Source organism: Chanos chanos, chromosome 8 (genome assembly GCF_902362185.1).
Source record: "Chanos chanos chromosome 8, fChaCha1.1, whole genome shotgun sequence".
NCBI lineage: Eukaryota > Metazoa > Chordata > Actinopteri > Gonorynchiformes > Chanidae > Chanos > Chanos chanos.
In genome coordinates, this window is record NC_044502.1 from 42,539,161 (window position 1) to 42,552,128 (window position 12,968).

Sequence of the window (12,968 nt, forward strand, 5' to 3'; positions counted from 1 at the left end):
TGCGTGCGCATGCTTTGCTTTTGACCACATTTATGCCTTGGGGCTTTGTGAGTAAGCTCGACTGTAGACTGTAATATGAAAAGTATGAGACAGTCTCCTGTGTTGTTAACCCAGCAGAAATGAGCAGATGGTGATTAAGAAGGTCAAGTCTCTGTTAATGGAGACACGACCTTAGACATAACAGACACAAGCCTGTATTCTACTGTGCTCACTGCTCCTAGGCTGTGTGTGTTCACCATAGGATGGGTTAAATGCAGAGAATGAGATTCGCTACAGCGATTTATAGAAGTCTGATTAACACTTACGTTTACATTTTATTTACAAACTTTAACATACACTCTTGCTCTCCCTGTTTTGTTTGTTTGTTTGTTTGTTTGTTTATTCTTTAACCACAGAGATCTCTTTGTTATCTGCCCCACTGTCAATATGGCTGGTTTCTGGGCAGCAAACAGTAGGTCCAATGTGTTCATGTACCATTTGCCTGAGGAGACAGCCCAGAACAGGTATGTCACAGCCTGTGCCCACCACAGACCATAGACTTTAATGTAAAACCATGTTGAATGGGCCAGAGACTCAAATAAAAGCCAAACAGAGAAAAAAAAAAAGTCTGATGTTCTTATTATTGTGAGAGTAAAGATGCAGAGAGAGGGTCAATTAATCCTGTGCTCTTCTGGATCTACGTTAAATGCTTTATGTGGGTGGAATATTTGGTTACTGAATATGAACGGGCCCTTTTAATTTATTTAGAACATACTTGAAGCCTGGAGCCATGATGTGTTCTCTGTTTATAAATACACATAGTATGTTATTAACAGCTTTCCTCTACAGGTCTACCCTCAAACTGACTCCAAACAGCAAATAATTGTAATGTTCATCAAGAAATGAGATGAAGCCGTTAATAGAATTGTATCTGCTTGTGAAATGCCATGTAATGTTTTAACACAGTAGCACAATGCATACATTTCTGTGGTTTCTGTAAATCTAGCCTGCTTCTGTAACCCAGGAACATTCAGGGTGAGCTGCAATTTTGAGGAGAAGTTTGTGCTGCTGGTTTTTCTTTCACATTCCTTGGATACTTTTTTTTCCTTTTCTGTCCTAAATTCTAACTGTCATTTTCTGCCCCTTAGTACTCAATACCCTTATGACACAGGTTCGAATGAAAGTTCAAAAAGTCATTAGTCTTAGTCATTAGTAGATGCTGATGGGAAATATCTTGTTTTAAAGCTTCTGGATCTTATAACTGAAAATGTCTTTGTTATTTTTATCCGTAGACAGTATTTGTGTTTATCATGACCAAGGCAAGACTGAATGAGCTCTGTGACTGGTTATAAATTTGAATGGAAACATTCTCATAGACTCTAAAGCTTAAAGCAGGTGTTACTCCTCTATAAAGAGATCCGTCATTGTATATTATCTAAAATAATCCAAAAATGCTGTCGTTGGTTGCACCCTCAGTGTTACAAGGTAGGTCTTGTCCCTGCCTTTGGCTACAACCTACTATTTCTTCAGAGATTAAGTGCCTAAAGTTCACAATAAATCAAAATTGAAACACAAGAGGTGCTCTGATGTTCAAAGCATGCCTCTGATCATTAGCAACAAGTTCATTGACCTGTTCATATTTCACAAGCTTTCAGAAAAAAAAAAAAAAAACTGCAGAGGAGCAGAAAACTGAATTTTGTTTTGAAACTCAGGATTCTTTCATATTCTGAGACTGTCTTTTGATGATTAACAGCTTGGACTCAGATAGATTCTGATGTTTTATTGTGTTTATTTCAGGATTAAAAACGGGTTTCTCTCATTTGTTCTTATTAAACAACCATTAGTGTGTCTTATTTTTTTATCACTTGTTCTCTGGTTTTGTTTTTTATTTTTTACCATATACCCCAAATATTTTCTTTAGACCATTTCTACGCATAAGGGTTTTTTTTTTTTCTCCTCTTGACATTTGTACCTTCCTCTCGGAGATTATCTTTTATCTCTCTATTCATCTACGCCTCTTTACCTCACACATCAGTCAGGAGGGAGTGCTGACTAATGCTGAAACCCTTTTCTTATCTTGACAAAGATCTCGTGTTTCATCCCCTGTTCAAAAAAAAATCTTTTTGAAATTCTTTTGAAACGTGGAACAGTCTTTTGCCTGTTTGCGATAACATTCGCGGTTAGCACATAGCATCATTCAAATATTTCCTCTCTTATAAATGGTACTGCTAAATTTTATGCTGAATTTTATTGTCCGCCCTGCTTTAATAAAGCCTTTGATATCTTGCCTTGTGTTCCTCAGTGCTGACCTGTCTGCGCCTCTGGATGTCCAGTTCGTGTTCGGACTGCCGTTCCACCCACAGACCAAGCAGCTCTTCAATTCCAGAGAGAGAACTCTGTCCATACAGATGATGAGTTACATATCCAACTTTATCAAGACTGGGTAAGCAGCCTGAGCTCATGTGTGTATGTCTGTGTCTGTTTAGCTAGCATGCCACTTCTTGCTATGCTACATCCGCGCAAGGTTTACAACCTAGACCTGTTTACAAATCAGCGCCAAACTTTTATGGGTTTTTGGGCACAGACAGAAAGAGGGGGTTTTTTTTGTTTTGTTTTTTTTTTAAAGTTCTACACAAGTAGCTCTACCACTGTACCACAGATACCTCTTTGTGAGTTTGTTTTTTTGGCTTGAACGAAGGCCGCCTTCAGCCGCAGGAGTGGTTCTGTCTCTTGCCCTTTCGAACTGACCACTGAAAAGCCATAAATCTTCCTGTGAGATGTGGACATTTTTTTTTTTTTTTTTTTTTTGAAGCTGGACTGAACTGTCATGTATTTTTATACTCTTTTGGCTTCCCTTCAATCCCCCTCTCTTCCTCCCTCCTCAGAAACCCCAATCAGCCGTTCTCCCTGTCCGGAGCGTCCTTCAGTAAGGCCCTGCCCTCTTGGCCCCGTTACCTGCCTCACCCAAGCGGAGACAATTACAAAGAGCTGACCGTTGCCCTCGGCAACCAAAAGAGCCTCAAGAGAGCCCAGTGCTCCTTCTGGTCCGACTACGTGCCAGCGCTGACTGCCTCCACCGGTTAGTACTCCACTCTCACACACGAGAAGGAAGCCACGGGTTCTTTTGATATCAGTTAGAGCACACAGATCACCGGCTATTAAGAAGGCACGGATTATAGGAGAAAATGGACTTTCTGACTTTCACCCCCGTACTTTTGGTTAACATTGTTGAGCTTTGCATATATTTGTTATGGAACTATTATGAGGAAGGGCTCTGTGTAAGAAAAAAAAAACCAACTAATGGCTTTAAAGAACTAGGATTTGTTAGAGGTATTGTAACTCAGCAAAGGTGCTGCTGGCCAAACAATCATACAAATCAAAAATCGTAGGAAACGTTTTATTTTTATTTCAAGGCAATTTGCGTGAGTCTGTGTGTGTGTCTGTGTGTGTCTATGTTGTTGTTTTTTTTTTATCTTTTCAAGTATTGATTGTACTTTTCACCTTGCAGCCAAACTGTCATGTGGAGGTTCTTTGGCAGTGGAGAGTGGAGGTTTTGAAGCACCAACACCAGAACCAAAGCTAGTCCCTGATTTCAGCACTTCAGTCACACAGAGCAAACCCAAATCTGAGAAGGATGCCTATAATTAAATCATTAAAAATCACCAATTATTGATTATTTTGACGGCATGGATTTCACACGCTCACTGTAAAGAAAGGAAAACAATTCAGTAGTTTTGCTCATAATCAATCGACCGTAATCACGCATCTATTTTCTGTCCCACTGCCTTCCTAAAAATAAACTGCATTGAAAAAAAAATACTTGTCTAGTTTTGACTTTATATGTCTTTGTTTCTATGTACGTGAATTGATATTTTCTGGCAATGAACCTTTGACAGGTCATAAAATGTAAGCAATTGCAATTAATCATCTGCAATCAACATTCCTTTCTTTATCTCAGTCATTCAGTAAAAATAAATTGCATGTTTGACTTTACATGTTTGTGTTTCTACGTGCAGAAATTGATATTTTCCAACCATTTGTACAAAGCATGACATCTGGATGTCATCAGGATTACTGTCTGAACAATGCAAGAGAGCAGTGGGTCAAACAGCAGTACCACTGTATGTACATGAAAGATGAACATGAAAGTTTCCAGATGTCTCTACAACCCCTTACACTGCTGCCCAATGCTTATCACAGGACAGCACAGTGGCTCAGTGGTTAGCACTGTTGCCTCACAGCAAGAAGGTCCTGGGTTCAAATCTTGGCTGTCCCAGGTCCTTTCTGTGTGGAGTTTTCATGTTCTCCCCGCTTGCGTGGGTTTCCGCCGGGTGCTCCGGTTTCCTCCCACCACCAAGACATGTATGTTAGGGTTAATACTCCTGTCAGCGCCCTTGACCAAGGCCACGGCACTGGCAAAAAGAACTGGAGTTGGTCCCTGGACGTGGCACTGCGGCTGACCACTGCTCCTAATGTGTGTGTGCTGTTCCTAATGTGTGTGTGCTGTTCCTAATGTGTGTGTGCTGCTCCTAATGTGTGTGTGCTGTTCCTAATGTGTGTGTGCTGTTCCTAATGTGTGTGTGCTGTTCCTAATGTGTGTGTGCTGTTCCTGATGTGTGTGTGCTGTTCCTAATGTGTGTGTGCTGTTCCTGATGTGTGTGTGCTGTTCCTAATGTGTGTGTGCTGTTCCTAATGTGTGTGTGCTCACTACTCCTAGTGTAGCTGTATAGCAGGAGCGTCAGAAAATCCTCCAACGATGACAAAGTTTTGTCAGAGAATTTCTGGTTATGATTAGATTAAGTGTCTAACCATCATGCAACATGTTTCCTTCCTGCGGAGTCCCATCCCTCACGTCTCCCGTCATTCCACACACATCTATAGGTTAACACGTTAGGTCATGTATGGTCCTCGTCCTCCCATTAAGAAGAGAGACATACGATCATTCTCTCTGGTCAAGAATGTAAGTGTTGTACTGCGGGGTCACACCTGGTAGACTTTAAGATAATGATCCAAATAATCTTAAAATGCTAGATAGCTTCATAAGATAGATATCCTAAATTAGCGTGCTTGCTCCTGGCATGAGCTAACTCTCTCTCTCTCTCTCTCTCTCGTCTTGTGTCTGTCTGGGCTGGACACTTCAGCACTTTCCTCAGTTCATGGAGAAAGAGCTCTGAGATCACTTGCCACAGATGTTGAGTACTTAGTGAAAACATAGTACAATTCTTTTCATTGGCTGACATAACAGATGAAACACTATGTTTTCCCTCCTAAACTATTCCAACAGAGTTATATTAGTTCTAATATGTTTTTCTGACATAAACTTGCTTGACTATATGGCTATAGGGTATCCACAGGCTGTGCTAACATTGCACAACCTGTATTCGAATCCTTCGTTCAGAACTGTCTGTACTATGCATGTTCCCCCTCTGTTGCCAGACAGAACTCTAACACAACTCTAACACACCTTCTGTCTTGATGGCTCAAATGTTACCATATGTTACCATATATTTCCACTATGTGTATTTCATGGTACTGCCTTATAAATACTATAAATCTATGCTGATGCATATACTGACCTGCTGGCAGATACTTCTATGATGTAGATTTCCTTCTCTCTATGATTGGTACTGCTAAGCACTTATTTTCTATTCCTTTGCTAGAGGTACTCAATAGTTTATATTACAGGGCTGTTGACCCACTCGTAGTTCACTCTCTCATTTTCTCTCAACATTCTTGCATTTGTATCTAGTCCAATACTGGAATTAGGGGTGGCACTTATGCAACAGACAGTTTCTTGTAGCTATGATAATATTATTTAACTGCCTGTAAAGTAGAAGTTATCTTTAAAAGCCCAGACATTGCTTTAATGTAAAATATTAAAGCAATGTCTGGGCTTTTAAATCTTTATTTGCACATAGTAGTCAGGATACTCTTCGAAGAAGGAATTTCCTCCAAACTCAGAGGATTTCATTACAAAGACTGGGTGTCCAAAATGAGAAAAGATCTTATGAAAAAAAAACAACAATATATATATATATATATATATATATATATATATCGCTTGACAGCACTATACTGTGGTGTTACATGACCTACCTCACTGAAATGCCTTTGAAAGATCGTAGTGGACATATTCCCCTTTTTCATTTCATTGATGCATATGTTGGATGCATACTGTCATTGAGATCTATATTAACACTGAATTTATCATCAGTGTGTTAAGCTACGGCGTCAAACGAAGGACAATGGGAGGAAATCCTTAGAGAAGGAAAATAAACTATTAATGTCATAGGGAGAGACAGTATTTCTTCTACTTCTTCTTCATCAAGCTGTTGCCTTTTTGATTTGCGCACTCATCATTACACACATCATTTAAATGCGTTTTGCACTCGTACTGTATTGAACGCATTTAATAACAACCGTCTCTTTGATTCATTAGCAGATGAAAGGTGAAGTAAGTGGAATAAAGATGAAAGAGGTGAAAGGAGTGCAGCAGAGGAGTAGGGAGAGAGAGGAGTGGAGATCAAAGATGGAAAGGAATGGGGAAGAAAACAGAGGGAGAGCAGGAAAGAGGGAGGACGACAAATGATAATGGTTTTAATCAGCAATAATAATGTTTATGTTCAGTGTACTCATTCTTCATTAAGTTTATGTCCACTGGTCATTTCTTTCTTTCTTTTTTTTTTTTTTTTTTTTTTTGCACAGACAATTAATGATTTTAATGTTATGTACTATTCACAACAATGATTAGGATCTCAAACTGAATTACATTGTTTCTATATAAAATAAATTCTGCTCTATTCTGCTTCCATTCTGCCTTGTCTCCTGTCCTGTCGTGTGACGTTGCGTGATGTGGGGTGAGACCAGAAAAAACTGATAAAAATACGTAATACAGGGAAGTTCTGGTGACCACTAATATCTTCTGGAAACTAACAAATTATGGTATACTGGTATATATATTTTTTTTTATTAAAATCAACATTTCTGGAAAAAAAAAGATTTTTTTCACCTTCATTTGTCAACTACCCGTATATGAAAGTGATCAAATTAATTTTAATCTGTAGAATGTTTAACGTTATGTAACCTTTAAAGTTTCCCCAGTATGGAACGTGGAGGCAGGGAAAACATTTTGAGGGAAGCCACCGGCAAAGTCCCAAACTCTGACGTCACCGGTCGACTCCAGTAACACTGACAGATGCTAATACAAATCTGGCAGTGCGCGGTCCAGGAGGGCTATGTCATGAAAGGAACTATATGTGAAGGGGGTGATGGATTTTACCAGTGAAGGACAATAATTCTTGCTTCAATGTATTTCACAGAGGAATATAGTGATGAGGTGGCTCGTGCCGTGGATTATATTGGTTGCCAGTATTCATCAGGTGAGCGCTGTGCGATAGAACACTGTCCGAAATTAATCTGTCCACACAACTCATATGTAGCCAAACTGCGATTAATATATTTATAACAGATAAAAGGATTTGGGTTGGTTCTGGTTCAAAATAGTACACAGCACAAGGAGATACTGACGTTAGTGAGCGCTCGAGACATTTTTAATGTAGCATATTTTTGTAACTCACTAAACCGTCTCACACGTTGTGTCCTCGGATTCATTGCGTTCTGTTACGGAGAGGAGTGCAGAAGGACTATGCATTTTTTAAGGTTAAGACGCCAGACCTCTGTGTTTGTCGTAGATCCTTGTCACGTTCCCTTACAGCTTTGTTTGGCTACTTTTGGTCTGTGCCAGTGCTTCTAAATTTCACTGTTTTCTGGGTTAAATAGAGTTAATCGGTTAAAATCAAAGGCTTTGTGATTAGTAAAAAAGTTGACCTGGTTATATGTTCCCGCAAAGAGTTATTCTATTAAGAATGTGTCAATGTCTAGGTCTGTACTTGGGGTAAGCTGACTGATTAAATTTCCTCTGATGCAGAGCTGCAGGTAGTTAGTTACAGTTTCCCCATGTGTAAGACTACGTGACTTCAAACATTCGCGTCACTCTCGTGAATAAGGGAAAGTGGGGTAGTCAGTTTTATTGATGCTATCACTGCTAAGAGTTTTCTGTTTTGTTTGTTAGTTTGCTCTGTTTTGTTTATGTTATACTCTGAAAATGTAGTAGCCCAACAACTCCTTTCCAGGTTGACCTGTTACATCCCCCTCGAGCAGTTTGACCAGAGACTACAGACGCCAGAGTGTATTTATGTCTGCAACCCAAGTATAGTCAGGATTCTTCACGTTTAAAGAGCATATACAGTCACTTCCTTCTTAATTTGTCGTAGTCTGGTACTCGTCGATTGCCACTTTTACTTACTTAGATTAATAGTTCCCAGTGTCGTGCCAGGGGACCGCAGTTCTTTAGGACAACTAATAAGCTTAACCTTGACTCCAGCTGTAAATGCGCTCGTGATGTGAAATGAAATGTTCGAGTGGAATGTCTCGTGATATCCAGTGACAAGGTTGTACACCACTGTTTTCAGATATAATTTGCAAAATTAAAATGAAATCTCCCACACTAGGATTAAAACTGGCACTTGAATAAATTGTGTTTCTAATAGATCATGTCCATTTCTCCATGCAAAATGCTGTTCCTAGTTTCAAACTGGCCTCTTGTCTGAGAAGCAAGCTTTAAAGGTACTGTAGGCTGCACACATGATTTGATTCAGATTAATGAATCTGCAGTGTTATTAGAGAGTATCAACAAAAGAGGTGAGTTAATCCCTTTAGATTGAAAATTCATTTCTTGGCGCCCTCTTGTGGTCAATACTGATATTGGCCTTGAATGTACAACACTGAATGTAGCTCTTGGCTGCCAGGAAATGTTTTTGGTCTTTCAGTGTCCTATCCATTTGCTGTTGGTCAATAGAGGTGTGCTGATCTTGCATAGCAGAAGAGAATCAGAGTGTTTAAGAGTTTAAAAAGCTGACGTGTCTCCTTTTCGTAGTCAATTTTTGAGGGATCTTGAGCTTTGGAATTCTGTGTCAGAAAACACAACATTAACTAAATCTGTTCAGGCAACTTGGATGTTTGTTATTCATTTTGTCTCAGTCTGGGAGTTTGCGTCAGAGTGACAGAGACTAAACGATTCAGTCTGCCTGACTGCAAAGAATGCCTGCCACACAGCACATGACCATTGTAGCCCTTCCTGAGGTTCTGAGTTAGACAGGCTCCATGCTGTGAAGATTTCCATGACTATACGTAACTGTCTCTTTCTCTTCTGTGCACTGAGTCATTTGTTCAGTTTTTGTTCTAGCCATGTGGTATTTTTGGCAAAGGTTAGGGTGAGTCATACATAAATCACAGAGAAGAGTCTGAGATTCTGAACGATGGACATTGTAAACAGTTGTGAGCAGTAGCTGCAACAAACTGTGACATATTTTTTCATTCTTCTTTCCCCTCATCTATCTATCTATCTATCTATCTATCTATCTATCTATCTATCTATCTATCTATCTATCTATCTATCTTCTGTCTGTCTGTGTGCCTGTCTGTCTGTCTATCTTTCTCTCTCATATGTAAAGGCCCTTTCCCAGAATTCCACTGCTATGCCCCCTGTTACCACTGCATTGGATCCCTATAACCGGATGCAGTATTGCAAATGGCCCTGCAAATGCCCCAAGAGCGCCCCCGTGTGTCCACCGGGGGTGAGTCTATTAACAGATGGCTGTGACTGCTGCAAGGCCTGTGCCAAACAGTTTGGTGAAACATGCAACGAGAGAGACGTCTGTGACTACCACAAAGGACTTTACTGCGATTACAGCTCAGACAAGCCTAGGTACGAAAAAGGAGTGTGTGCATGTAAGTGAATCACAAACCTTTATCTAACATGTTAGAGAGTTTACTTCTTCCTTTCTAAACATACTGGAAATAATATATCTCATTACATAATGTAATATTTGGCACCAGGGGCCCAAAATAAATGCATTTTGTACAATGTACATGAGTCACAAAAAAACTCCTACATGCTAATGTGTGCTTTTTGTTGTATGGGATATGTTGTATACAATGTTTGTTTTGTTTTGAATAGAAGCTCATAATATATAAACCAAAGCTGTAGAAAATAGTAGCAGAAAAATTAAGACTGTGTGATTCTTTTCCTTTTCGTATATTCAACCAGGGTTTGGCTCAGCTGAGAATTTTGGAATTGATACTTCTGTTCAATTCATGAGTTTGATTGGAGTTTGCATTGAATTTGCCGCAATGAATTATGAATCGGAATTTTAATGACAGGAGCTGAATTTAATCCATTTTAATTCAAGCAATATACCTCTCTCCCCAACTCAATGTGATAGCTCATCCTCTAAAATGCTGGATTGAGCATGCCTCTGATTGAAACTGTCTCACACTGGAGGCCTACAGATTTCTCGTGTCTACATCATTATTTAAAGCAGTGTAGAAATTTGTGCCTTACAGGGAGTTTCATCATTCACCTTGCACTATTTATGTAATGCGGAACTAGAGATGATGTTCAGAGCTAATACTGATAGCCAGCACGTACTGTTATATTTATGACTCCCCATTGTAGACTTACTGGGAACGGGTTGTGAGTATGATGGCGTTATCTACCGTAATGGGGAAAGCTTCCAGCCCAACTGTAAGTATCGCTGTCTCTGTGTGAACGGAGCTATTGGATGTGTGTCGCTATGCACCGAATCCCTGCCACCAAGGGTGTGGTGTCAGTCTCCCAGACGGGTCAAGATCCCAGGCCGCTGTTGTGAGCAGTGGATCTGTGATGAGTCCAGGAGATCCCGCAGAACCAACCCCAGACACACGCTGGAGGAGGGTAAAGCCTTCTTATTCCATGTCTACGCTCCATAGTCTTTTTCAGAATACTGTTAATACTTTTTCCTGCCCTGATGCATGTACATCTCTGTTTTTATCTAGTCAGCATGGAGTCTTTGTATAACATCCATCTATAAAAATATGGTGTTCTCCATTGGCTAAAGAATTTGCACATGTGCTCTCCATGTTGGGAAAAAAATCGCCTTCTAATTATGATTTGAGAGCAGGGGTGAAAAAAGTAAAAACAAACAAACAAAAAGTACTCTAAAGTTAAAAGTATCCCTGCTGAAAAATACTTAAGTGAAATAGTCACTCATTTACAATTTACAAAAACCATTGTCAGTTTAACTCTACTTAAGAGTACATCTGCTTTTACTTTTTCCACCCCTGGTTGAGAGTAAAAAACCAGCAGCACTGCTGTGTAAAGATGTCATTATTGAGTCTCCTTTTAGCAACAGAACTGGTGCAAAAACTTAATTTAAACCTGCCCAGTTGCACAACCTACACCAATGGATTGTTTAAGTGTGCAAAAATGCCCTTTTCTCTTTCCTGACCAGATTTCAGACTTTCAAAACTTGCAGTTAATACCTGCCTATTAACATGATAACTACCAAGTACTTACAGAACTTATTGTAATAAAAACTTAATGTGACATAAACTGGAATATTTTAAACCCAATATCTGTTGTCATTCACTCAGGAGGCGTCATGACTAGTGAGGTGTGGCACAAGAACTGCATTACCCAGACCACCTCATGGAGTCCCTGTTCTAAAACATGCGGGAGAGGAGTGTCCATGCGGATCTCCAATGCCAACGACCGGTGTGAGATGGAGAAGGAGACACGTCTATGCGACCTCCGACCCTGTGATGTGGACATTACCCAACACTTCAGGGTAGGCTCGAAAAAACTTTGAACAAACAGATCAACCATGAATGGAAGGGTTTTTTTTGTGTGAATTTCACAACAGCAGAACACTCTGAAATTGTTACCACATTTTACACAGTTAAGTAAAGAAAAGATTGTTTATCCCGGTTATTTTTCCAGAATGTTGGATTTTATATTTAAGTTTTGCTTCCAATGGAGAGTTGATAAATAGATGTGTTATATTAGATGTCCTTACATTATGATAGTTTTACTTCCACATAACTCAATATATGATTCATATGTCTTATTCATGGCCACTGTTGTGTGATCCAGCCAGGAAAGAAGTGTCTAAACATCTACCGGGAACCTCAGGCGAAGAACTTCACTATTTCAGGCTGTGTTAGCAAACGTGCCTATTGGCCCAAGTACTGTGGTGTCTGCACGGATGACCGCTGCTGTATCCCGTACAAGTCCAAGACTATTGAGGTGGAGTTCGTGTGCCCCAATGGATCGGTATTCACGTGGAAGTTTATGTGGATCAATGCCTGTTTCTGCAACCTGACCTGTAGAAAACCCAACGACATCTTTGCAGATCTAGAACGTTACTATGACCACAATGAAATAATTAACTGAGTCAGAGGGAGTATGACATGTAATATATTGTGGCATTGTTTATTCCACATACTTAATTATGTGTGATTGCTTGCTCCTTTGCTCCTATCTAAAACCCAAGCCCAACGACAGGTCATTGGAAATTTCCCATTTTGTATTGGACCAGAGGACATGGCAATCAGGTTTTTTTTTCCTCCTTTTGGAATTGGCATAATGCAAGAAAGGTAAATGAGTCACTTTTTTGGAAAGGTTCTCTTGTTTAAGGGGACTTTGATTTACTAAAAATTTCTCAGTGTGCGTTTGTGAAATTATGCAGTTTCAGTTTAAACCAAAGAGGATATAATAGCTGGAAATAGCGCTTGCACTTTTTTGTATGAACTCATACAAATATTGTCAGACTATGCTTTGTCCAGGCGATCATGATAACATTCTAAAATGTTTTTTGCGGTTTGTGTGACTGTTTGCAGCCTCTGCAATTTAACTTTGAATTTTCCATGTCTGATTTATATCAATTACTTCATTACTTTATCTGTTATTGTATAGGAATTAAGGGACCATTTTGTGAATATGGTTTGTGTGTATGTTGCAGATGTAAGTTATAAGCAGGATATATTAAAATGCCCTCGTTTTTAATTGTACATATTTCCAGTATACTGCCTCGCATGATGTCATTGTATTATTCGTGCAAATAAAACATGTTTTTACAATTACTTGCTTTAGTGGTGCTTTAGTGTTTCTG

At 39.5% G+C, this 12,968-nt stretch overlaps 2 protein-coding genes across 3 annotated transcripts in view; both read left to right on the top strand.

Annotated features, from left to right (window-relative positions):
* The window catches only part of tg (thyroglobulin), a 41,870-nt gene extending 38,243 nt beyond the window's left edge, over window positions 1-3,627 (top strand). Inside the window, 4 exon segments of the mRNA XM_030781898.1 lie at window positions 396-503; window positions 2,282-2,422; window positions 2,865-3,097; window positions 3,530-3,627. Coding sequence (XP_030637758.1) covers window positions 396-503; window positions 2,282-2,422; window positions 2,865-3,097; window positions 3,530-3,627 — 580 coding nt within the window.
* Window positions 3,628-7,252: 3,625 nt separating this feature from the next.
* ccn4b (cellular communication network factor 4b) lies at window positions 7,253-12,794 on the top strand. Of its 2 annotated transcripts, none has more exons than XM_030782059.1 (5): window positions 7,253-7,358; window positions 9,492-9,768; window positions 10,496-10,753; window positions 11,452-11,645; window positions 11,951-12,794. In XM_030782059.1, the coding sequence occupies exons 1-5, from the start codon at window positions 7,311-7,313 to the stop codon at window positions 12,248-12,250; spliced, it is 1,077 nt and encodes a 358-aa protein (XP_030637919.1). In that variant the 5' UTR covers window positions 7,253-7,310; the 3' UTR covers window positions 12,251-12,794. The 2 variants fall into 2 exon arrangements, with proteins under 2 accessions (XP_030637919.1, XP_030637920.1); XM_030782060.1 differs by having other exon boundaries at window positions 11,455-11,645.
* The last annotated feature ends 174 nt before the right edge of the window (window positions 12,795-12,968 follow it).

Coding starts and splice junctions, on each gene's coding strand:
- ccn4b (XM_030782059.1), top strand. CDS start 7,311: ATGAGGTGGCTCGTGCCGTGGATTATATTGGTTGCCAGTATTCATCAG. Junction 7,359..9,491: donor TGGTTGCCAGTATTCATCAG/GTGAGCGCTGTG, acceptor TCATATGTAAAG/GCCCTTTCCCAGAATTCCAC. Junction 11,646..11,950: donor ACATTACCCAACACTTCAGG/GTAGGCTCGAAA, acceptor TGTGTGATCCAG/CCAGGAAAGAAGTGTCTAAA.